The 23722-nt window shown below is 62.9% G+C and overlaps 3 protein-coding genes across 6 annotated transcripts; 1 reads left to right on the top strand and 2 right to left on the bottom strand.

Moving 5' to 3' along the window:
* Positions 1-84: 84 nt before the first annotated feature.
* Positions 85-6863, bottom strand: LOC114021181. Of its 3 annotated transcripts, XM_037888492.2 has the most exons (5): positions 6749-6863; positions 2981-3146; positions 2573-2838; positions 1656-2165; positions 85-1286 (listed from the first exon to the last, which is right to left on the bottom strand). In XM_037888492.2, the coding sequence occupies exons 1-5, from the start codon at positions 6779-6781 to the stop codon at positions 966-968; spliced, it is 1296 nt and encodes a 431-aa protein (XP_037744420.1). In that variant the 5' UTR covers positions 6782-6863; the 3' UTR covers positions 85-965. The 3 variants fall into 3 exon arrangements, with proteins under 3 accessions (XP_037744420.1, XP_043390586.1, XP_043390587.1); XM_043534651.1 differs by having other exon boundaries at positions 85-2165; XM_043534652.1 differs by lacking the exons at positions 2573-2838; positions 6749-6863 and having other exon boundaries at positions 85-2165; positions 2981-4022.
* Positions 6864-8244: 1381 nt separating this feature from the next.
* LOC102948381 (sulfotransferase 2B1) lies at positions 8245-17498 on the top strand. Of its 2 annotated transcripts, none has more exons than XM_007067204.4 (7): positions 8245-8576; positions 13921-14063; positions 14264-14472; positions 14946-15072; positions 15152-15246; positions 16244-16424; positions 16836-17498. In XM_007067204.4, the coding sequence occupies exons 2-7, from the start codon at positions 13928-13930 to the stop codon at positions 17006-17008; spliced, it is 921 nt and encodes a 306-aa protein (XP_007067266.1). In that variant the 5' UTR covers positions 8245-8576; positions 13921-13927; the 3' UTR covers positions 17009-17498. The 2 variants fall into 2 exon arrangements, with proteins under 2 accessions (XP_007067266.1, XP_037744541.1); XM_037888613.2 differs by lacking the exon at positions 8245-8576 and adding an exon at positions 13071-13459.
* A 1368-nt stretch (positions 17499-18866) lies between these two features.
* Positions 18867-21916, bottom strand: LOC119564911 (zinc finger protein 771). Its single transcript, XM_037888463.2, has 2 exons — positions 21781-21916; positions 18867-20374 (listed from the first exon to the last, which is right to left on the bottom strand). The coding sequence occupies exon 2, from the start codon at positions 20361-20363 to the stop codon at positions 19032-19034; it is 1332 nt and encodes a 443-aa protein (XP_037744391.1). The 5' UTR covers positions 20364-20374; positions 21781-21916; the 3' UTR covers positions 18867-19031.
* Between the last annotated feature and the right edge of the window lie 1806 nt (positions 21917-23722).

Here is a 23722-nt window from a genome sequence, read left to right as displayed (position 1 = left end):
CTCACCTTGGGTTGCAATACCCTCTGTCCATGCCCCAGACGGGTTTTGGAGGGTGCCGTGCTCACGGATCTCTCCTCACAGCCGTTACCAGGAACAAAGGGTTTATTTCCAACCAAAAGGGGGGGATTACAAATAATCCAGGAACCCACCCGCATTGAGAACAACAGGGGCCAGGAGCAGCTGGGCAGAAGGGGGAGAAAACAAAGCCGGAAACTGAGGCAGAAAAGGTGATGCTAGAACCCAGCAGTCCTGGCTCCCAGTTTCTCATTCTCCCCAAGCCCCCCCTCCCCCTGACTGGGAGGGGAGTGTGGACTACTGGTTGGGGGCGGGCTGGGAGCCAGGACTCCTGGGTTCTGTCCTTGGCGGAGCATGGTCTTTCTGTGCCTCAGTTTACCCTCACCTGTGTGGAAGGGGGAATGATACAGCTCCAGCTGCTTCCAGCACCCAGTTACCATCCCATCGTCCTGCCTTCAGGGGCTGGAATCAATGGGGGGCTTGGCCCCTCCCAGGGCTCAGGACCACAGAGGCCAAATGTGACCAGTCTCCTTCCTCCTAGGAGCAGGATTTGTCCCTCCCCCAACCATAGCCCCCTTCCTGTGCAGAGGCACCCCCAGGAGGGGGCGCTGTGGGGCCAAATGCTCTATCCAGGCTGCCACACAGATCAGCTACAGCTGTGAGCAGGACCCCCTGCCCATCCCCAATGAGCCTCCTCAGGTGCTGCACCCCCAGATCTCCCCACCAGCCACTGGGTTAGGGGGGAGAATCCAGGCCCCTATCCCAGCCCTACACCTGCCAGCCACTGGGGAAGGGGGGAATCCCCAAAGCCCCACCTCCTCACCTATGCCAGCCCCATGGGCTCATGTAGCAGGCAGGCCAGGTAGCAGCAGATGGCCCAGGCCCGCCCCACCTGGCCCTCCATGGTGGGGGGCTGGACGCCGTGCAGGAAGCGGAAGCGCAGGGCCTTGTCAGCCAGGCTGGCCAGGCTGAGCACCTGCAGGCAGGCCTCCCCCTGCTGGGCGCTGAGGGCCACGGGGCCGTCCCGCAGGAAGGGGGGCAGCCCCGGCCCTGCCCCCCCCCTCCCCGCCCGGTAGGGCAGCACTGCAGCAGAAGGCCAGGAAGCCACTGGGGGCGGCCAGGGCACAGCCCTGCAGGGCATAGAGCTGCCGGCCCCGGCCCTCGAAGCAGAGCTGGGCGCAGTCCAGCACCACCAGCGGGACGCCCCCGACCCGGGACGCCCGCTGCGGCTCGAAGCGCTCCACGTAGCGCGGGCTGCACCGCACCGGCACCTGGGGAGAGGGGGATGGGAGTGTCAGGCCCTGCCCTGCGGGGCGGGGGGCCCTCCGTGCCACCCCCATTCTCATGTGTGGGGACCAGCCCCTCCAGGCCACACCCCCTTCCCAGGTGGGGGGGACCACACCTCCCCCCCATTTGGGCGGCCTACCTATCCCTCCAGGCAACCCCTGTCCCTTGGGGGGGCGGGGCCATGCCTCCTCCCCATGTGAGGGGTGGACCAGTCCCTCCACTATTCCCCTGCTCCCCTCTAGGGGGCGCCAGCTCCCATCCCGTCCCAGGGCAGGGACTGACTGGCTCGGGGGCCGGGAATGAGGTACGGGGCCTTTTCCCTCTGGGGGTGCTGGCCCCGCGGGGGGGCTCACCTGGGCCAGCCGGGTCTCCATGAGCTGGGTCCAGCTGAGCCAGTAGCGGGAGGCGGTGGCCTCGGAGAGCTGGAAGCGAAAGGCCAGATCCTGCAGGAGCAGCCCCAGCCGCAGCCGCACCAGCACCAGGAAGAGCTGGTCCTCGGGGCTCAGGGCGCTGGGGGGGCCCGCTTCGGCCCCCCGCCGCGGCTCCCCCTCAGTCAGGAAGGCCAGGAACGCGGCCAGGCGCTGGGCGCTGCCGAAGCCAGTGTAGAACCGCAGCCACTTGCCGTTGTCCCGGATGCTGGCCAGGCAGAACCGGCCCGGCCTGGCCCGGCCCCCCTGCTCCTTCAGCTTCTGGCCGACGTGCAGCATCGAGCTGCGGCTCCGCTCCAGCTCCTCCCGCAGCCCCCGCGTCCGGCTCTCCAGCTGGTCCCGCTCGCACCGCAGGTTCCGGTTCTCCGCCTCCAGCGCCGCGATCCGCTGGCCCAGCTCCGACGCCAGCGCCCAGCACTCGCTCTCCGACCTCTCCTGCGGCACGCAGAGCCGGAGATGCGGCTGACTCTGGGGAGGGGCTGGGTATCCGGGAACTCCTCGCCCAGCGCTGGGATGCGGCTGACTCTGGGGTGGGGCTGGGTATCCGGGGACACGGCGCTGGGACGCAGCCCATCTTGGGTGGGGCACAAGGACTGGGTATCCAGGGGCCCAGCGCTGGGATGCAGCTGACTCTGGGGTGGGGCACAGGGGCTGGGTATGGGGGACCCCTTGCCCAGTGCTGGGATGCAGCTGACTCTGGGGTGGGGCTGGGTATACGGGGACCTGTCGCCCAGCACTGGGATGCAGCTGACTCTGGGATGGGGTATGGGAAGGGTGCTCCCCGCAATGATCCCCCCGCCCCCTCCTTGCAGCACAGTGCCCCCTAGTGCCTCACCCCTCACCTGCAGCTCCTGGCAGCGCTCCTGGCTGGCAGCCAGGGCCTCCTGCGAGCTCTGCAGCAGCTGGCTCTGCCAGTGCACCATCTCCTGCAGCTCCCGCACCATGCGGCCCAGTGCGGCCGGCTCCTGTGGGATGCCGTAGGCCCCATGGTCGTGCTGCACGGCCGGCTGGGTCCCGCCCCGGTGCTGGGCATAGCAGGGGGATGCCCCCGCCATCTCCATCAGCTCGGCTGCCAGAACCAGGTCCCCAATGCCAGACGGGGCTTCCACTGCAGGGACAGGGCGTGGGGTCACTGGGGGAGAGAACGCAGGAGGCCTGGCTCCCAGCTCCCTGCTCTAACCACCAGACCCCACTCCTCTCGCAGAGCCAGGGAGAGAACCCAGGAGGCCTGCCCCTCTGCGGGATGGTACCTTTGTCCTCAGGTGCCTCTCCTGGCAGCCGGCAGCCCGGACGGATTCTCCTTCTTTGGGGCTCCAGCAGGTTCCTCCGGGCGCCTCGCTGAGCTCTGCCGGGCGCCTCATCCCGCACTTCGTGTTCCGGCCCGTAGTGGGCGCCGGAGAGGCTGTACGGGGAGATCTTGGCAAACCAGTAAAGTGCCTGAATCACTAACGTTTGCTGCTAACAGCAGCCTCGTCAGCCGCCCATAGAGCGGCCACGCAGCGGCCTTCGCTTAACCAAGGCAGGAGGGGAGCGGGTTCCAGGGTCCTGCTACGAACGTGGAAATCGCTGATACGTGTATTTTAGATAAATAGGAATGGATCTATCAGGGCATCGAGGCACGTTCACGCTAAAAACACGTTTGGTTAAATTAATGATCAGAAGGAAACCTCTTGCCTGACCTTTAAAAATTGCTCGCTTAGCAAGTGTTCTTTAAGTGACATGTCATCGTATTACTAACGTGTAAATAAGGGGGGAAAGTCTGAGTTTGTTTGTCATCGTATTACTAACGTGTAAATAAGGGGGGAAAGTTTGTTCGGGGGAGTTTCTTCAGGGACACTCCCTCTGGACGCATCTCAGGGTCCAGACAGAAGTTTGGCCGGCGGAAGCCAGTCACAGTGCCACTCGAGGGCCACACTCAGCTTTGGTAATTATCGAGGGTTGGGGGTGTTTCACTAACCTGTTGTGTAAGTGCCTGAGACTAAGTAAAGTTTAGCTTTAAGTGAAAGCCCTCTTGTGTTGTCCTGTTTGTGCCAGCCATCGATCGGCCGCGTCTCCCCTGACACCACCTTGCACAGAGGAAAAGTTACCAAGAACTTTGGGTTGAAAGAACCCCGGGGACAACGTGGCTGGGTTCATGATACTCCTGGAGAAATTGGGGGCAATGGGGCATAGATTCACCAAGGGCAAGTCATGCCTGACCAACCTGATTGCCTTCTATGCTGAGATAACTGGCTCTGTGGATATGGGAAAGTGGTGGATGTGATACATCTTGACTTTAACAAAGCTTTTGACACGGTCTCCCACAGTATTCTTGCCAGCAAGTTAAAGAAGTATGGGCTGGATGAATGGACGATAAGGTGGATAGAAACCTGGCTGGATCGTCGGGCTCAACAGGTAGTAATCAACGGCTCAATGTCTAGTTGGCAGCCGGTGTCAAGTGGAGTGCCCCAGGGGGTCAGTTTTGCGGCCGGTTTTGTTCAACATCTTTATTAATGATCTGGATGATGGGATGAATTGCAACCTCAGCAAGTTCGCGGGTAATACTGAGGGGAGAGGTAGATACGCTGGAGGGCAGGGATAGGATACAGAGGGACCTAGACAAATTAGAGGATTGGGCCAAAAGAAATCTGATGAGGTTCAGCGAGGACAAGTGCAGATTCCTACACTTAGGACAGAAGAATCCCATCCACCGCTACAGACTAGGGACCGAATGGCTCGGCAGCCGTTCTGCAGAAAAGGACCTAGGGGTTATAGCGGACGAGAAGCTGGATCTGAGTCAGCAGCATGCCCTTGTTGCCAAGAAGGCCAACGGCATATTGGGCTGTATTAGTAGGAGCATTGCCAGCAGATCGAGGGACGTGATTATTCCCCCTATTCAGCATTGGTGAGGCCACGTCCAGTTTTGGGCCCCCCACTACAGAAGGGATGTGGACAAATTGGAGAGAGTCCAGTGGAGGGCAACGAAAATGATCGGGGGTCTGGGGCATATGACTTATGAGGAGAGGCTGAGGGAACTGGGGTTATTTAGTCTGCAGCAGAGAAGAGCGAGGGGGGATTTGCTTGCAGCCTTCAATTCCCTGAAGGGGGGCTCCAAAGAGGATGGAGCTCGGCTGTTCTCAGTGGTGGCAGATGACAGAACAAGGAGCGATGGTCTCAGGTTGCAGTGGGGGAGGTTTAGGTTGGATATTAGGGAAACCTATTTCACTAGGAGGGTGGTGAAGCACTGGAATGGGTTTCCGAGGGAGGTGGTGGAATCTCCTTCCTTCGAGGTTTTTAAGGCCCGGCTTGACAAAGCCCTGGCTGGGATGATTTAGTTGGGGTTGGTCGTGCTTTGAGCAGGGGGTTGGACTAGAACCTCCTGAGGCCTCTTACAACCCTGATCTTCTGTGATTCAATAGACCAGAGATCCCTGTCCCCGGCTGAGGGCGCTGCTATTCCCCATTCCTCCAGCCCTGAATTTACCCACAATCCCTCCTACCTCTCCCCACCTTCCCATTGCAGCCATCCCAGCTGGAGCAGGATAACAACCTACTACTGCTGCCAGCTCACGGAGCCAATTCTTCAGGGGCTCCGGGTGGGTGTTAGTGGGCTCTGGTCCAGGGCCTGAGGAACCCAACTTCTGTTGCCTGCCCTGGAACAGGCCTTGGAAAAGGAGCATCCGCTGGGTTTCTGTGCCTCTGGTTCCCTCTCTGTAGGAGGGGACAATGCGCCCCGGCCTCTCCGCCAGGGGGCGTCGGGAGGGTACAATCACGATGAGACGCTCAGGGGCGAGACAGACCAGGACTCCTGGGTTCCACTCCCAGGTCCATTTTCCTGCCCAGTGTGGAGAGGCGACTGTGGGTCGGGAGTGAGGGGCACCGGCCGGGGGGGCTGCGGGTCGGGAGTGAGGGGCGCCGGTGGAGCCGGGGGGGGCTGCGGGTCGGGAGTGGGGTCGCTGTGGGGGGGGGCTGCGGGTCGGGAGTGAGGGGCGCCAGGGGGGCTGCGGGTCAGGACTGAAGGGCGCCAGCGGAGCCGGGGGGGGGCTGCGGGTCGGGGGGGGTCGGGAGTGGGGTCGCCGGGGGGGGGGGGCTGCAGGTCGGGAGTGAGGGGCACCAGCGGAACCGGGGGGGGCTGCGGGTTTGGAGTGAGGGGCGCCAGCCGGGCGGGCTGTGGGTCGGGAGTGGGGGGGCGCCAGGGGGGCTGCAGGTCGGGAGTGGGGGGCACCAGCAGAGCCGGGGTGGGGGCTGCAGGTCGGGAGTGAGGGGCACCAGCAGAGCCGTGGGGAGGCTGCAGGTCGGGAGTGGGGGGCACCAGCAGAGCCGGGGGGGGCGGCTGCAGGTCGGGAGTGAGGGGCACCAGCAGAGCCGGGGGGGGGGCTGCAGGCGAGCCGGGGGGGGGCTGCAGGTCGGGAGTGGGGGGCACCAGCAGAGCCGGGGGGGGCAGCTGCAGGTCGGGAGTGAGGGGCATCAGCAGAGCCGGGGGGGGGGGGGGGGGGCTGCAGGTCGGGAGTGAGGGGCACCAGCAGAGCCGGGGGGGGGGGGCTGCAGGTCGGGAGTGGGGGGGCGCCAGCAGAGCCGGGGGGGGGGGCTGCAGGTCGGGAGTGAGGGGCACCAGCAGAGCCGGGGGGGGGGGGGCTGCAGGTCGGGAGTGAGGGGCACCAGCAGAGCCGGGGGGGGGGGGGGGGGGCTGCAGGTCGGGAGTGAGGGGCACCAGCAGAGCCGGGGGGGGGGCTGCAGGTCGGGAGTGGGGGGCGCCAGCAGAGCCGGGGGGGGGCAGCTGCAGGTCGGGAGTGAGGGGCACCAGCAGAGCCGGGGGAGGGGCTGCAGCCGAGCCGTGGGGGGGCTGCAGGTCGGGAGTGGGGGGGCGCCAGCAGAGCCGGGGGGGGGGGCTGCAGGTCGGGAGTGGGGGGGCGCCAGCAGAGCCGGGGGGGGCGGCTGCAGGTCGGGAGTGAGGGGCACCAGCAGAGCCGGGGGAGGGGCTGCAGCCGAGCCGTGGGGGGGCTGCAGGTCGGGAGTGAGGGGCACCGCCAAGGCTGGTACCTGCAGCGCTGGAGGGGGGCTGGGCTGCAACATTCTGACCCCTCAGCCTCGCTCTGGATCGAAGATGGCGGCTGATCTGAGCCTGCCCTATTCGGGCCCAGCCGGGGGCGGGCGCATCTGCCAGGGACAAAGATGGCGGAGGCCATGTGTGAAGCCTGGGGCGGAGCTTGGCTTCCGCCAGAAGCTGGATCTTACCGCAGGGAGGGGCGAGAGATGGGACAAAGGGAGCAGGGCTCTTCCCCTGCCAGAGCTGGGGAGAGAACCCAGGAGTCCTGGCTCGCTGCCCCTCCCCCCGCTCTAAGCACTAGCCCCCACTCCCCTCCCAGTCAGGAGAGAACCCAGGAGTCCTGGCTCCCAGCTCTCACTCGCCTGCTCTAACCACTAGACACCACTCCCCTTTGAGACACGGGGCTGGAACCCAGGAGTCCTGGCTGCCCACCCCTCCCCAGCTCTGCCCCTACAGCTGTCAGGAATGCTGCCCTGGGCGATTCATGCCCTGCGGAGCTCAGGCCCGTGTGGGGCAGAGGCCAGGCATCTGCCAGGGAATCGGGAGCTGCTCGCAGTGTCTGGGGCTTTGTCATTAGCCTCTGTGCAGGGAGTATCCTGACATTGCCTGGCTGGGGGCTGGGAGCCGGGACTCCTGGGTTCTCTTCCCAGCTCTGGGAGGGGAGTGGGGTCTGATGGTTAGAGCAGGGAGGCTGGGAGTTATCCAGGCAGCTGTGTCAATGACTCTCTCTGATCCACTCACGCTGTTTACACCACCCTTAGCTTTTTGTGCCTTTGTGGCCAGAATTTGGCGCCGGGCCCCACGAAAGTCCCGGCGGGTTCAACGGGAGCCGACTTTCTCCTGAGTTTTCCCAGAACTGCAGCCGCTCAGGGCTCTATGCAAAACACCCCAAACCCTGCCAATTAGCAAAGCCGCGGATTTGGCTCTAACAGGTGCGCTGGTGGCAGCTTCTCTTCCAAATGGGAACCCAGGCATCCCGGTGGGAGATGCCGCTCGCCCACTTATTACTCTAATCACAGGGCTGCCAGCAGCTGAGCAAGTTCGTTAAGGAGGTGTGTTTTCCTCCCAGCTTTCCTGGCTCTGGGCCAGGCGGCCAGGCCTGGCAGCAGGTGACAGGCGCGGGAGGACAGGAATTGTTAGCAAAGCCAGCGATCTTGAGACGGGCTTGGAGCTCAGCAGCATCGCTCGTTTGGATCTTTATGGGGAGTGAGATTGACCCCAGGGAGCTGAGATCAGAAGCCAGCCCTCCCTACCCCCAGTGCAGTCAGGGGTGACTCCGGATTGACCCCGGGGGAGCTGAGATCAGGGGTGACTCCAGATTGACCCCGGGGAAGCTGAGATCAGGGGTGACTCTGGATTGATCCCGGGGAGCCAAGATCAGAACCCGGCTCTCCCTGCCCCCAGTGCATCAGGGGTGACTCCAGATTGACCCCGGGGGAGCTGAGATCAGGGGTGACTCTGGATTGACCAGGGGGAGCTGAGATCAGGGGTGACGCCGGATTGACCCCGGGGGAGCTGAGATCAGGGGTGACTCTGGACTGATCCCGGGGAGCTGAGATCAGAACCTGGCCCTCTCTGCCCCCAGTGCAGTGAGAGGTGACTCCGGATCCAGCCCAGGGGTGGGTGGCTCTGTCCCATGGTGGAGGGTGTTTCTCATTCATGTGCCATGGGGTGCTCTGAGCCAACCTCCCGCAATTGCTGTGTAGGCGGTTCCCAGCCCCAGGGCTCAGGGCGCTGGCGCGATGGCTTAGACCCAGGGGATCCCTGCATCACTGCGACAGCTGCTGAGCCAGCCAGGTGCTGCCTCCCGCCCTAGGGCAGGTAAGAGAGGGGGCTCCCTCTGCGGGGGGTTCTCCCTGCACACACAGCCCAGCTGGGGATGGAGGGCTGGGGGCCTGGCCTGGGGTGCCCCCGACAGCTCTGTGCTGGCTCCCTCCTTCACTCCGAGCAGCTCGTGTCTGGTTCTTCCTTTGCCCACAGGCCCCTTGCCTGGGGCAGCCCCGGTGCCAGCCAGCAGCGGCACGGCAGAGCCAGCCAGGGGGAGTGCGGCCGGGGGATGACAAAATGTACACAGGTGGGGATGGAGAGAAGTTGTGTGGGAGGGTGGAGAGGGTGTGGGGTTGGAGAGGTTCCCATGGGGCTGGGTAGAGGAATGGGAGGGTGGAGGGGGTGTGGAGTTGGAGGGCTTCCTGTGGGGCTGGGTAGAGGAGTGCGGGGGATGGAGGAGGTGTGGGGGTGGAGGGGTTCCCGTGGGGCTGAGTAGAGGAGTCGGGGGGTTGGGTGGAGGGGTTTCCGTGGGGCTGGGTAGAGGAGTGGGGGGTGTGGTGGAGGGGTTCCCGTGGGACTGGGTAGAGGAGTGGGGGGTGTGATGGAGGGGTTCCTGTGGGGCTGGGTAGAGGAGTGGGGGGTGGGGTGGAGGGGTTCCCGTGGGGCTGGGTAGAGGAGTGGGGGGTTGGGTGGAGGGGTTCCCGTGGGGCTGGGTAGAGGAGTGGGGGGTGTGGTGGAGGGGTTCCCGTGGGGCTGGGTAAAGGAGTGGGGGGTGTGGTGGAGGGGTTCCCGTGGGGCTGGGTAGAGGAGTAGGGGGTGTGATGGAGGGGTTCCCGTGGGGCTGGGTAGAGGAGTGGGGGGTGTGATGGAGGGGTTCCCGTGGAGCTGGGTAGAGGAGTGGGGGCTGGGGTGGAGGGGTTTCCGTGGGGCTGGGTAGAGGAGTAGGGGGGTTGGGTAGAGGAGGGGGGATGGAAGGGGTGTGGGGGTGGAGGGGTTCCCCTGGGGGCCGCCCCACACATCAGGCTCAGGCTGCAGCTGAGGACACGTGGCTCCTGGCTCTGCTTGTGGCCAGCTGCGTGACTCTGGCCACGTCCGTGATCTCACGGGGCCTCAGTTTCCCCATCTTTACAATCTTTCAGCCTGCGAGCTGCACAGGGCAGCACGGTTTCCCTGCATGTGGGCAGCGCCTGGCCCAATGTGGCCTCGCTCTTGGCCCCTGGGCAGCCGTGGGGTCCCACCCTCCATTAGGGTACTGCCAAGAGCCTCTAAGACGCATAAGAATAACGTGAACAATCGGAGGCGAAGAAACGAACCCAGACACTGTGATTTCTCCTGGCGTTTCCCCATCTCTCAGACACAGCTCACTGGGGATACCACGTTTTCAACTACCCCCGGGGCTAGAACAGCAGTAAATAGACTCAGCTTGTTTACTTTGATAGCTGCAGTTGCATTCAAATTGCGTAAGACTTTTCACAAGCTGGGACCAGGGAGCTCTGCCCGGCGTCTCCAACGTTACAATAACACTGATAATCATTCAGAACATCTGTCTGTTTATATTGCAGCATTAAAATACACGCACAGGTGCACATGCGATGTTATGAGGGAGGGCCTTGATGGTTACCATGAATCATGATAAAGCTGAAGGGTGTAATCTGTTGGGTTACCTAGAAGGAGCAATTAAGCTGATGGTATGTAATGAGAGTGGGAAATGACAGAAGCCACCACCCAAGGCATGGAGCCAAAAGGCAAGGCCTGTGCAAAAACAACAAAAAGCTAACCCAGGGAGATGAAGAGGGGTTTTCCCAGGATGCTGGAACTAGTGTAAAGGACATTTGGTTTCTACTCCTGCCTCTGCACCTAGGCAGCTCCAAGTCACATTGATCGCTCTAGGCCTCCTCTTCAACATGAGGATAACGTTCCTGACCCCATCTGTTTACACGTCATGGGGGTGGCTTAGCCAGAGACACAGTGGCCTTGGAAGAAATCAGCGAGACAAAGCTGTTTGGGGCACAGGACTGTCTAAATGCAGGCCTGGATTTCTGAACAAGGAACCACCCTGCTGCTGCTTGATCCTAGTGCATTGAGGGAACTAGGCCTTTGCATCCATTCTTGGTCACCCCAGATCACACAGGACTCCTACCAGCCATTTCTCCTCCAAGCGATCGGACATTGACGGACTGCGCCAGCTGAATTGGGCAGCAACATTATGCATCAGTCAGTAGCTTTGGGCGGTGGAAGAGGATGAGCCACCATCAGTTATTCATCCCACTGTCCCTCCGTGGCTGGATTCCAGCCTTGCCACAGACCTGGGCATGAAACAGCAGCTGGGCAAAACTTTCCAGACGAAAGTTTTCATTTGCTGGGTGTGGCTCCAGGCGTTGGGTGACCGAGACCTTGCACGAACTTGTGGCGATTTTGACACATTTTTTTGGGTCGGGGGAAAAGCGATTTGCGAAAAGTCCAACGGTTTGATTTTTAGGGGCAGGGGATTCATGCTGCTCTGCCGCTAGGAACTTCCACCCATTTTATTTGATCTTTTTAAAGGCAAAAGTGTATTTAAAACCCTGCTTGCCACTGGCCCGAAACGAAAATGTCTGATTTGCCAAAAACTCTAAAACAGAATAAAAAAAATCCATGTTTTGCCCCATGTGTAGGTTCATCAATTCTAAAGCCAGAGGGGACCCTAGTCTGCCCACCTGTCTAGCACTGGCCAGAGAACGGCCCTGCAATAACTGAGCAGATCTTCATTTAAAAATGGGTGAATTGTCCCCCTGGTTTGTTACTCTGACTGTTCCAAATGTAGTCCTCGTTTCCAGGCTGAATGCGTCTTGCTTCGACTTCCCACCATCAGATGGTGTTTAACCTTCTTTTACTAGACTGAAGAGCCCGTTATGAAATCGTTGTTCCCCATGGATAGACTGGGATCAAGTCACCCCGAGCCTCCTCATCAAGCTAAATAGACTGAGTCCCAGAGTCGCTCACTCTCAGGTGGGTTTTCTCACTCTTGAACCATTCTCCTGGCTCTTCTCTGGCCCCTCTCTGATTGATCGCTGTCCTTCCTGAACGGCGCACACCAGAGCTAGACACAGGCTCCCAGCAGTGGTCGCACCAAATCTAGAGGTCAAACAGCCTCTGCTCCATCTTAAGATTCCCCTGTTGACATGCCCCAGGCTCGCACAGGGAGCTCACATTCAGCCGTATACCCGCCACGTCCTCCCAGGTTTCTGCAGGGTCCCGGCTTCCCACGAGAGAGTCCCCCGGCCTGGAAGCACGGCCAGCGTCCTTTATTCCCAGGTGGCTACGGTGATGTTTAGCCGTGGATTTGTGACCTTTCTCTATCGGAAACCTCCTGCACATCCGAGGTTCGTACGTCTCCCCGACAAGCAACTAAGGCCGTCCTCCTCCCCTCGACTTCACACAGAACCGTGGGTCAAGTTCGGGCGCTTTGCCCTTGTCTCCCTGGCCAGGTCAGAGTGGCTCTAAAAGAATCTGTAGCTGCACGCCAGGCCCAGGTGGGACGCTCTATACTAAAGACACCACATCTATACTAAAGACAAGACATCGGCAGGACAGGACTTCATCTGGGGCTGGGTCCCCCAAGCCCCGACCTTCCAGCCTCCCCTCCTCCAGGTGAGTTTCACCATCAACACAGAGCGACCTGCGTGTTCCACATCAGTCCTACAAGAACAAGCCACTCCACCCCTGGGCGAGGCGGAGGGAACAAGCAATTCATGACAGTCTTCATGTTGGGGGCGGCAGACAGGAAGAGCTCGGGGCACCACAGTGAGAGGCGTGGGAATGTCCTAGATTATGGCTGCTGCAAATTGAAAAACCATCGACACCTGGCCACGTGAGGCTGGAAGGGGCCTTGAGGGGGCGTCCGGCCCAGCCCCCTGCGCCGAGGCAGGACCAAATCCACCTAGATCGTCCCTGGCAAGGGTTCGTCCGATGTGGTCTTGCAAATGCCCATGGACAGGGAGCCCACAGCTGTTCTGGGGAGCCAGGTCCATAGTTGAATTCTCCTCCCCATTCGAACATTTCCCCTGATCGCTCACCGGGATCTCCGTCACCAGAAACTCAGCGATCGATCCCCAGCCTCCTTAGACCAGCCTGGTACGCCTCTCTAGGCCGCTATCAGCCCCCCTCAGCCAGCTCGTCTCTGGCTGGACCAGGCCCGGTTCTTCCGCCTTTTCCGCATTGGCTGGGTTTTCTAATCCTCCCACTCATTTGGCTCCTCTCCTCTAGACTCTTTCCAAATGTGGCCAAATCTCTCTGAAAGTGCAGCACCCCAGAATGGAGCTTCCCCCCTACCCGGACAAGCAAGCCCCTCCTGTGGCTCACACTCGACCCTCCTGGATCACAGGGCACAAGTGATCCGGTTTGTGATCCACTAGACACCCCTCCGTGTGCTGTTTTGCGGCACCCCTGCCTAGCCAGCTATTCCCACCCCACTGGGCCACTGATTTTCCATTCCCAGCGCCGTTCTCTGCGCTGGTCTGTTGCGAAGGCCCCATTCGCCAGAAATTCTTGCTGATTTCAGCCCCATTCGCCGATTTCTCAGACCCCTCCCAGTGTGGGCCCATCTGCAGGTATCCCAGGCAGGGCGGGAAGGAGTAGGGTTTGAAGTGCTCAGGGTCGATTTCTCAACCAACCACAGACTATGGCCGTAACCCTGGAAACTCAGTGAGAGGCCGAGTCAGGAAACCGCTGCTCGCGCACAATCAGACTTTCGCTGGGTCTCTTCCTGCGGGCACTGGGGCCCGTTCGGGTTTTAAGGAGGAGCGAGCGTTAACTCTCGGACTCCTGGTGTCTGTCCTCACTGGATAATTAGTGACTAATTGACCAATTTCCCCCTCCCCTCTTCCGCCACCCTAGTTCTGCACCGCTGTGAACATGGAAATCGGCAAATCTCAAGAAAGTGTTAAAGTGAAGGCCAGGTTTGCCATCCGAATCCGCTGGCACGGGGCCTGGCGCTGAGCATTGGCTCCAGTCCGGCAGCCAGTGCAGGCAGCCCCGGGGGGACGGGCGGCCGCGGGGAACAGAGCCAGGATCCCTACACAGGAGAGTCAACCCGGCTCGTGGCCTGAGGCTGGAGCAGCCTCATGAATCGCTGGGTGGCCTGGCCACCACTGTGGGGGAGGGTGTCCTGTGACGCACGCCATGGGCATGACTCAAATGCACACACAGAGCAGAGCCCAGCCCCTCCAGCAGGGGGCAACACACACACACACACACACAGCAGGGCCCAGCCCCTCCAGCAGGGGGCAACACACACACACACACACAGCAGGGCCCAGCCCCTCCAGCAGGGGGCAACACACACACAGAGCAGGGGCTGAGGGGTAACTCTGAGGGCTCCTGCCGTGTCTAATGACCCTCATGCCTCCCCCATTGCCAGCCCCAGGATGTTCAAGGAATATTTCCAGTACAAGGGGATCAGCTTCCCCAGGCTGATCTACTCGGAGCAGGGGCTGCGGGAGGTGGAGAACGAATTCCAAGTCCGGGATGATGACGTCTTTAACGTCACCTACCAGAAATCAGGTACCGTGGGGCCCTGGAGCCAGGGCTAGAGCTCTGGGAGTGGGGTCGAGTGGTTAGAGCAGGGGGGCTGGGAGCCAGGACTCCTGGGTTCTCTCCTCGCTCTGGGTGGGGGCTAGGGATTCTGAGGACCGCACAGCACTGGGGGGAGGGGGTGGTTCCCCGTTGTCCATAGCAACGCTCACCACAGGCTGTCGCCATAGGGACCGTCTGGATGCTGGAGATCCTAAGCCTCATCCACAGCAATGGGGACCCCAGCTGGTGCCGCACGGTCCCTAACTGGGACCGGGGGCCCTGGTATGAGACTGTCGTGGGCCTCCAGAAGGCACGGAGCAACCAGGCACCCCGGCTCATCAGCTCCCACCTGCCCGTCCAGCTCTTCGCCAAGTCCTTCTTCCAGTCCAAGGCCAAGGTGCTGGAGCTGGCTCTGGGGCCGGGGCGGGGTGGTGGTGGGAGGGATGTAAGGCAGAGTCTTGGCTCTGGGGTAAAATAAAATTCAGTTTCTAGCTCCTGTGGGTGGGGAGAAAAGCCCCCAAAATACAACTCTGCCAGAGTCTGCAGAGAGCCTGAGCCCATTGATCTCCCCCAGCACCTTTCCCAGCATGCACCCAGGGGCCCAGTCCCCCAGCCCCTCCTGCAGCATGTACCCCAGGGGCCCAGTCCTCCACTGCAGCCTCTCTTCCAGCATGCACTCCTGGGGCCCAGCCCCTCCCCCAGTATGCACCCCAGGGACCCAAGCCCCCCAGCCCCTTTCCCAGCATGCACCCAGGGGCCCAGTCCCTCAGCCCCTCCTGCAGCATGTACCCCGGGGCCCAGCCCCAGCCCTTCCCCCAGCATGCACCCAGGGGCCCAGTCCCGCCCCCACTCACCCCGTGTCCCCCCCAGGTGCTGTACACATTGCGGAACCCCAAGGACGTCTTCGTCTCCCTCTACCACTTCGCCCAGATCTTCCGCCCCTACAAGGAGCCGGGGCAGCTGGACCAGTTCCTGGAGCAGTTCCTGGAGGGAGACGGTGAGTGCCATGCGGTGGGCGGGAGGCTGCCCCCCCCCACCCGAGATGCCCCCCATGACCGCCTCCTTTGCATTTTCAGTGCCCTTCGGCTCCTGGTTCGACCACGTCAAGGGCTGGATGGGCCTGCGGGACCACGAGAACTTCTTCTGGATCACCTATGAGGAGCTGCAGCAGGTGGGGGAGGGGGCCCTGGGATGGGGGGAGGCGCGGATCCCAGCAGAGGGGAGGGGAGATGGGGGAGGCACGGGGTTGGGGCTGGAGTAGCTCCAGGTGGAGAGGATCTGAGGGGGGATCCCTGAGGGCAGAGGGTTGGGGGCTGGGCTCGCCCAGGCAGGGGGAGATAGAGCTCACTGTTACCCATCCTGCAGTTACCCCACCCCACAAGCTGGGGGCGCTGTCGCCCCCTTCCCCCCCACCCTGTAACCATGGACATGGGGGGCCTGTGGGTCAGCTCCCCCGGAGCAGAAATCAGGGGCTCTAGGTCGGGCCTTAGCTAAGCCACGGTGCCCCCAGCCCCGGACGCAAGGCGACAGGACAGACGCCTCCTTGGCCAGGCAGCGGGCTGAGCCATGCCCCCCGACTGAGCCTGGTGGGGCTGGGAGACGGGGGAGGGACCTGGGAGCTGGTGCCGGCAGAAGGGTCACAAAATGCAGCAGTGACACAGGACCCCGCCCCCCGCAAGAGTGCGAGGGACCAAACCCAGGCACTGCCCCACGTGGGGTCCTGCTTCCTTGCGCCGCCCAGACACGGAGTCACCGAGATCGGGGCCCCGTCGCGCCAGGCACTGTCTCGGAGAACTCCAAGTGTAAACAGACAGAGGGTGAGAGGGTAAACTGAGGCACAGCAGAAGGCCCATGACTTGTCCAGGGTCACCCAGCGGTTCAGTGACAGAGCCGAGCCGAGAGCCCAAGAGTCCCCCAGTCCATCTCCAGCCTCCTCCATCCCAGCCAGGACTCCAGGGACCCATCTCTGAACCGTGCCAGGGGCTCCTGTCCCCACTTCTGTCTCCCCCAGGGCCGACCCGAGGCAGGGTGGGGAGTCCCCCTGAGTTAGATCCGCCCCGTTCTGAGGTTCTCCAGCGCGGCCCGAGGCCTCCCTGCCTCGGTTTCCCCAAGCCCAGTGCGCCCCTGAGGGAGGCCTTGACACTGACCCCCTCCCCTCCTGCCTGCAGGACCTGCGGGGCAGCGTGGAGCGGATCTGCCAGTTCCTGGGCAAGCCCCTGGAGGCGCGGGCGCTGGACGGGGTGGTGGAGAACGCCTCCTTCCAGGCCATGAAGCAGAACAAGATGTGCAACTTCAGCCTGGCCCCCGGGTTCCTCCTGGACCAGACCCAGAGCTCGTTCCTGCGGAAAGGTGGGGCTGGGCGGGGGGGCTATGGGAGGCGAACGAGGCCCCATAAGCTGAGTCCTGGATGAGAAGAGACGTAGACCCTGGCTCAGCTCAGAATGACGGGGCTGCGGGTCAGGATTGAGGGGCACCAGCAGAGCTGGGGGGAGCCCAGGTCCAGGCTAGTAGGGGGCTGTGGGTCGGGAGTGAGGGGCACCGGCAGAGCTTGGGGGGAGCCCAGAGCCGGGCTAGCAGGGGCTGTGGGTCGGGAGTGAGGGGCACCAGCAGAGCTTGGGGGGGAGCCCAGGGCTGGGGTAGCAGGGGCTGCAGGTTGGGAGTGAGGGGCACCGGCAGAGCTGGGGGAGCTCAGGGCTGGGGTAGTTGGGGGGTGATGTGGTGGCCACTCCCATAATGCTCTCTGCTCTCTCTCTGTCACAGGGATTGCCGGGGACTGGAAGAACCAACTCACCAAGGCCCAGAGCGAGAATTTCGACCGGATTTACCAGGAGCAGATGCAGGGGCTGGATCTGAGCTTCCCCTGGGACGAGCCAAGCCCCCAGCCCTCCCCACCCTCCACCAACTGCTCAGGCCCCTCACCGGGTGGCAGCTGAGACAGCAGGGAGTGCGGTGCACTGATTACAGCAGCGGGGCTGGGAGCCAGGACTCCTGGGTTTCGGGTTTAACAATTGAAAACAGGACTCCCAAGGGCAGGGATGGGGGTGTCCTTGAGCAGTGGGGTGCAGGTTGGGTGCTGGGGGTCAGGTGTCCAGGAGGGGTAGGATGGGCCCAGGACTCTGTGTTCCCAGTGGCTCCCCGTGGGGCGGGTGGATCTCAGCAGCTGCGCTAACCACTAGACCCCACTCCCTGCACCCTGTGAGGCCATGTTAGTGGCCCCTCTGGGAGGTCTCTTGGGAGAGGATGGAGCTCCCCCCGCCCCCGGCAGGATCCCTGCCCCATTCAGCCCCCACAAGGTGCAGAGGGAGTGGGAGGGGGGCTAGTTCAGTGTGTGTGTGTGTGTGGGGGTGTCAAGGGTCCCCCAGGATCTGGCCTCCTCTTAACCTGAGATCTGTAGTAAACACAGAACAATAAAACTCATTTCTCGCTGGGTACCTAATGTGGCCACTCGGGGAGGAGGGGGGTTGGTTGTCTGGGGATCCCTCACCCAGTGCTGGGCCAGGGCCCTCTGGGGTGGGGGGTGGGTATACAGGGACGCCTTGCAGCCCCTCGGGGGTGGGGCACGGGACTGATTATCTGAGGACCCCTCGCTTGATCACACTCAGGGCAGGTCCGGCCCCCTCTTGGCGATGGGCTCAGGCTCTCAGCACGCTCAGGCAGGGTCTGTCTCCCTCCAGTCACATTTCCAGACTTTTCTTTGCAGCGTGAGGCCTAGAAACGCCCTGTTCCTTCTGCCTGGCACCAGGCACCATGCCCAGGCTGGCTTTTGCTCCCCCCGCTCCAGCAGCTGAAAGCAGAACTCGAGTCGTGGCCCCAACACTTTTATTGTCGCGGGTCGCTGGACAGAACTGTCAACAGCCAGTCCTAGCACGTCTCCATCCGTGCACAGGGGGCGCGACTGTATCCCCCCCGCCAGCAACCCCCCCCCCCCCGTGCCATACAGTGCCCCTGTCTGACACCTCCCCCCGCCCCCAGACTGCGCCACCCTGACCCGGAGGGTCCCGACCACAGAAACCCAGCGGCTCTGAGTCCAGTATGAACCCCAGGGTCCTTGCAGGAAGCCAGCTGCATGCTGGGGGGTCCTGGCACCCCAATACCCCTGGGAGCTGAGATGCAGAGCACCCCTCCCCCTGTCTCAATGGGAACCAATTTCCCATCCCTCAGGGATCACAGCAGGGTCAGGCAGTGGGGCAGGGATGGGTGGGGCTCTTAGACCCACAGTTCTACATCCTGACATCCCCCCCCCCCCAAAAAAAATGGCATGATCCAGCTAGGGAAACCCCTTCCCCCTGTCCCAGAACATGTCATGACCCATCTAGGGACACCCCTTCCCCCCCATCCCAGAACATGGCATGACCCATCTGGGGTACCCCCTCCCCCCATCCCAGAACGTGGCATGACCCATCTAGGGGTACCCCTTTCCCTCATCCCAGAACATGGTGTGATTCCCCCCCCGCCCCCGCCGCATCAGACCCATAGGCCCATCTAGCCCAGCATCTAACCGTAGAGGGGACGGGCCTCATGCCCTGTCCCGCCCCCACCCAAGGCCAGCGTGTCCCTGCCCTGGGGCCAGCGCCCCCTAGAGGGGAGGGGCCCCGGGTGCCATTCCCCACTTTGTCCTTCCACCTCCAGTGCAGGCTGGACTGCTCCTCAGTTCACCCTTCCCTGGGCCGCTATTCACGAGCCCCCCCCTCCACTGCCCCTCCTCCTCGTCTCACCCTCTCCCAGGATCTGTTCCCTTTGACCCCCCCAGCCCTCTCCTCTGCCCCCCCGCCCCCCCCAATATATCTCCATGCACCCCCCCCTCCAAACTCCCAGGTGTATATTTCAAGGACTGGTTCAGGAGGTTGGTGGGGGGCCTTGGACCCCTTCCCTGCAACTCTGATCCAGGGGTCCCCCCCCACCAGGCCCCAGGGAATTCCCCTCTCTGACCCCCCCAAATCCAGCCTCTTGGGCGGGTCATGAGCCCTCCCCAGAGCCGCCGGCCCCGCCCCCTTCCTCCTCCTCCTCCTCCTCCTCCGGGGGGCAGAAGGCCGAGTGGTCCTGGCTGTCGAAGCAGGAGCTGCTGAGGAAGGCCGCGGGCAGGGTGCTGGCCAGGGGCTCGGGCCGGTGCCCGCGCTGGTGCCGCAGGAGGCTGTAGGCGCGGGAGAAGAACTTGTGGCAGACCCCGCACTGGTGGGGCTTGTCCCCCTGGTGGACCTGCCGGTGGCGGGCCAGGTCGGCCAGCCGCTTGAACTCCTTCTGGCAGAGCACGCACTGGAAGGGCCGGGCGCCCGTGTGGGTGACCTGGTGCTGCTTGAGGTGGGAGAGGCGCCGGAAGCGTTTGCCACACTGGCCGCAGGGGTAGGGCAGCTCGCCCGTGTGGATCAGGAAGTGGGTGGCCAGGTCGTACTTGCTCTTGAAGGCTTTCCCGCAGACGCTGCACTCGGAGCCCTTGGGGGGCTGCTCCGGCCCCGGGGCGGCTGCCCCGTGCGCCCGCCGGTGGCTGGCCAGCTCGCCCGCCTTGCGGAAGCGCTGGCGGCAGAGCGGGCAGGCGAAGGGCAGCCCCGCCCCGGGGCCGTGGCTCCGGCTGTGCTGCTTGAGGTAGGAGGAGAGGCGGAAGGCCATGCCGCAGTCGGGGCAGGCAAAGGGCTTCTCGCCCGTGTGCACCCGGCGGTGGCGCGACAGGGACCAGGGCCGGGCGAAGAATTTGTGGCACACGCTGCACTGGTGCCGCTGGGCGCCGCCCGGCCCGGCCTGGCCCCGGGTCTTGAAGCACTTGTGCGCCTTCAGCTCGCCCTTGGTCTCGAAGGCCTCCTGGCAGGCCAGGCAGAGCAACGTCCAGTCCTCCTGCAGCAGCACCTGCTTCTCCTCGGCTGCCTCGCCCGGGGGCCCGGCCTGCGGGCGCACGGCCGGCTCCGGGAGGCGCTGGCGGGCGTGGGTGCGCTGGTGGCGGGCCAGGTGGGCCGGGCGGCGGAAGGCCTTGCGGCACACCGGGCACTGGAACGGCCTCTGCCCGCCGTGGGTCAGGCCGTGCCGCGCCAGGTAGTAGGGGAATTTGAACTGCTTCCCGCACACCCGGCACTGGTGCCCATGCTTGGCGCCAGAGCGGCACCGGTGGGATTCGCCGCCGGCCGGGCTCTGGGCGGGCGGGTTGCGGGGACGGCACCGGTGCTGCCGGAGGCCGTGGGCCTGGGCGAAGCGGCGCTGGCACGAGCCGCACTGGTGGGGCAGCCGGCGTGGGGGCCTGCCAGGCGGCTCCTCCTGGGGGGAGTCAGGGGTGGGAGAGGACTCGGGCAGCTCAGTCTCCATTGTGGGGAGCCCTGGATGGGAAGGAAAACATGGGGGGTGGGTCAGGCAGGGAACGGGAATGATGGGAAATGTCCCCCAACCTGGCACTGCTGGGGCATCGGGGCTGGCACTGACGCCAGGGAGCACCCCCTACTGACCCCACAGCACTGCCCCCCACAGCACGGTGCCCCCTGGTGACCCCCGAATCACCCTCCGCAGCCCAGCGCCCCCTACTGACCCCCTGCACTGCCCCCCGCAGCACAGCGCCCCCATCTGACCCCCCCACCCAGCTCCCCACAGCCCAGCGCCCCCTACTGACCCCCTGCACTGACCCCCACAGCACAGCGCCCTCGCTGACCTCCCCGCCCAGCTCCCCACAGCCCAGCGCCCCCTACTGACCCCCTGCACTGCCCCCCGCAGCACAGCGCCCCCATCTGACCCCCCCACCCAGCTCCCCACAGCCCAGCGCCCCCTACTGACCCCCTGCACTGACCCCCACAGCACAGTGCCCCCTACTCACCCCCTGCACTGACCCCCACAGCACAGTGCCCCCTACTCACCCCCTGCACTGACTCCCACAGCACAGCGCCTCCTACTGACCCCCTGCACTGACCCCCACAGCACAGTGCCCCCATCTGACCCCCCCACCCAGCTCCCCACAGCCCAGCGCCTCCTACTGACCCCCTGCACTGACCCCCACATCACAGCGCCCTCGCTGACCTCCCCACCCAGCTCCCCACAGCACAGCGCCCCCGCTGACCCCCTACACTGACACCCGCAGCACAGTGCCCCCACTGACCCCCCCACCCAGCTCCCCACAGCCCAGCGCCCTCTACTCACCCCCTGCACTGACTCCCACAGCACAGTGCCCCCACTGACCCCCCCACCCAGCTCCCCGCAGCACAGCGCCCCCGCTGACCCCCTACACTGCCCCCCACAGCACAGTGCCCCCACTGACCCCCCCACCCAGCTCCCCACAGCACAGCGCCCCCGCTGGCCCCCTGCACTGACACCCGCAGCACGGTGCCCCCTGCTGACCCCCTGAATCACCCCCCGCAGCTGCCCCCTACTGACCCCCTGCACTGACACCCCCCCCAGCTCCCCGCAGCACAGCGCCCCCGCTGTCCCCCTGCCCCCGCCTGGCAGCCCAGCGCCCCCTAGCGGCGCCCTGGATCGGGAATGGGGGGGGGCAGACTGGCCCCTAGCCCCGCCCCGTCAGTGTCACTAGTACCCGGCTCACTCCCTACCCACCTCTGTAAGGGTTAACCTGCCCCCCACCCCAAGCTCTCTTCAAACCGGCTGCCCCTCCCATGCGGGGAGGGGGGGGGCTGCACTTCCAGTCCCTCCCCCCCATGCAGCACTGGCTGCCTGCATCGTCCCCCCCATGCAGCATCCCCGGGCCAGGCCCCCACCCCGCTAGGGCTCGCCCGGGTGTTACCTCTGCTGCCAGCTGCAGGCTCCGTGCGGGGGGGGGGGGGGGGCGGGGCGGGCGCAGGGGGGCGATGAGTGTCTGTGTCGCAGCCAATCTCGTCCCCCTCAGAAACGCACACTGGTGCTCGCACCCTTTAGTGCCAATGCAGAGCCAGCAGCCAGAGACCAGGACGCCTGGGTTCTATTCCCGGCTCTGGGAGGGGAGTGGGGGCTAGTGCGTAGAGCAGGGGGGCCGGGAGCCAGGACGCCTGGGTTCTATCCCCAGCTCTGGGAGGGGAGTGGGGGCTAGTGGGTAGAGCAGGGGGGCTGGGAGCCAGGACGCCTGGGTTCTATCCCCAGCTCTGGGAGGGGAGTGGGGGCTAGTGCGTAGAGCAGGGGGACTGGGAGCCAGGACGCCTGGGTTCTATCCCCAGCTCTGGGAGGGGAGTGGGGGCTAGTGGGTAGAGCAGGGGGGGCTGGGAGCCAGGACACCTGGGTCTGTCCCCAGCTCTGGGAGGGGAGTGGGGGTCTGGTAACTTGCAAGAGAAATACGAAAGGCGGGGGGCTTGAAGACATTGTGTTGAAAAAGGGCCCTTGGGCTCGGTGATTTTGTGTCTGGGCAGCGCCTGGCGCGACGGGGTCCCAATCTCAGCTTGATCCTCTATGCGCCACTACAAACCACCTAATGAACAGTAGCTGGTTTCCAAAGGCAGCCTGGGGAATTTAAATCCAACTGCAAAATCTGTCGCTGTGAATTAAGCCCTAGAAACGTTTCAGTTACTAACAGCTTCCTGATCCTATTGACAATGAAGCCACCCGGTCCTGAGCTCGGTTGGTTCAGTGATTCAGTCTCCACCCTGTTAATATTCTGCACCTTATTTCTAGCCTATTTCTAGTATCTCCCTTCGCCACCCGGCCACTCTGTCTTTTGCTGCTCAGTGAAAGCCACCTACACCCAGAAATCTCTTCCCCCACGGAGCCTGTGATCCCATCGCCTCATGGAGAAACTAGGTGGAGGTCATTCGGGGCTGTCTCCCAGCCTGCGTCAGACCTTGGCTTGGAAGTATTTGGGTAAATGCCATCCCGATAAAGGTCAATGTCACCGCCCACGCACAAACCGCTGACAAAAGCTTTTCATCCATAATGATCAAACTGTACAGCCAAGCAAAGGAGGCAAAATGCGTTGGGCCCCGCCAAATTCACCGTCCACTTTGGCCAAAGTCACGGTCATAGGATTTAAAAAATCGTAAATTTCATGATTACAGCTCTTTAAATCTGAAATGTCACGGTGTTGGAACTGCGGGGGTCCAGACCCAAAAAGGAGGGGGGGGAGGTCAAAGTTTATGGGGGGGTATCACCACCCCTACTTCTGCGCCGCTGCTGGCAGGGGGCGCCTCAGAGCTGGGTACCCAGCCAACAACCGCTGCTCTCCGGCCACCAGCCGCTGCTCTCCAGCTGCCCAGCTCTGAAGGCAGCACAGAAGTAAGGGTGGCAATCCTGCGACCCCCTACAATAACCTTGTGACCCCCCTGCAACTCCCATGTGGATCAGGACCCCCAATTTGAGAAACACTGGTTTCCCCCATGAAATCTGTACAGTACAGGGTAAAAGCACACAAAAGACCAGATTTCACAGGACAGAGACCAGATTGCATGGTCCGTGATGCGTGTTTCATGGCCGTGAATTTGGTAGGGCCCTAAATACACGGCTTGATTTAAAGGCTGTTTGGTTTGTATATTTTCTCAGGTGCAGTTGACCATTTGTGTTTTAACGGTTCTAAAGTTTTAACGTGATGACTCTCAACGTCGTCTGGCATTAAGTAATTAGAGCCTGACCCGCCCCCATAAGTTCCTGCAACTGTGAACATGTAGAAATCAGTAAAAATAAAATAAAAACGGCTTCAAAATAGACAGTGATGCTTTCCACCAAAATTATAAAAAAAATAAAAATCAAATTCCACCCAGGCTCAT

This window comes from Chelonia mydas, chromosome 23 (assembly GCF_015237465.2).
Source record: "Chelonia mydas isolate rCheMyd1 chromosome 23, rCheMyd1.pri.v2, whole genome shotgun sequence".
Lineage (NCBI taxonomy): Eukaryota > Metazoa > Chordata > Testudines > Cheloniidae > Chelonia > Chelonia mydas.
This window is presented reverse-complemented; position numbering and strand designations above follow the sequence as displayed.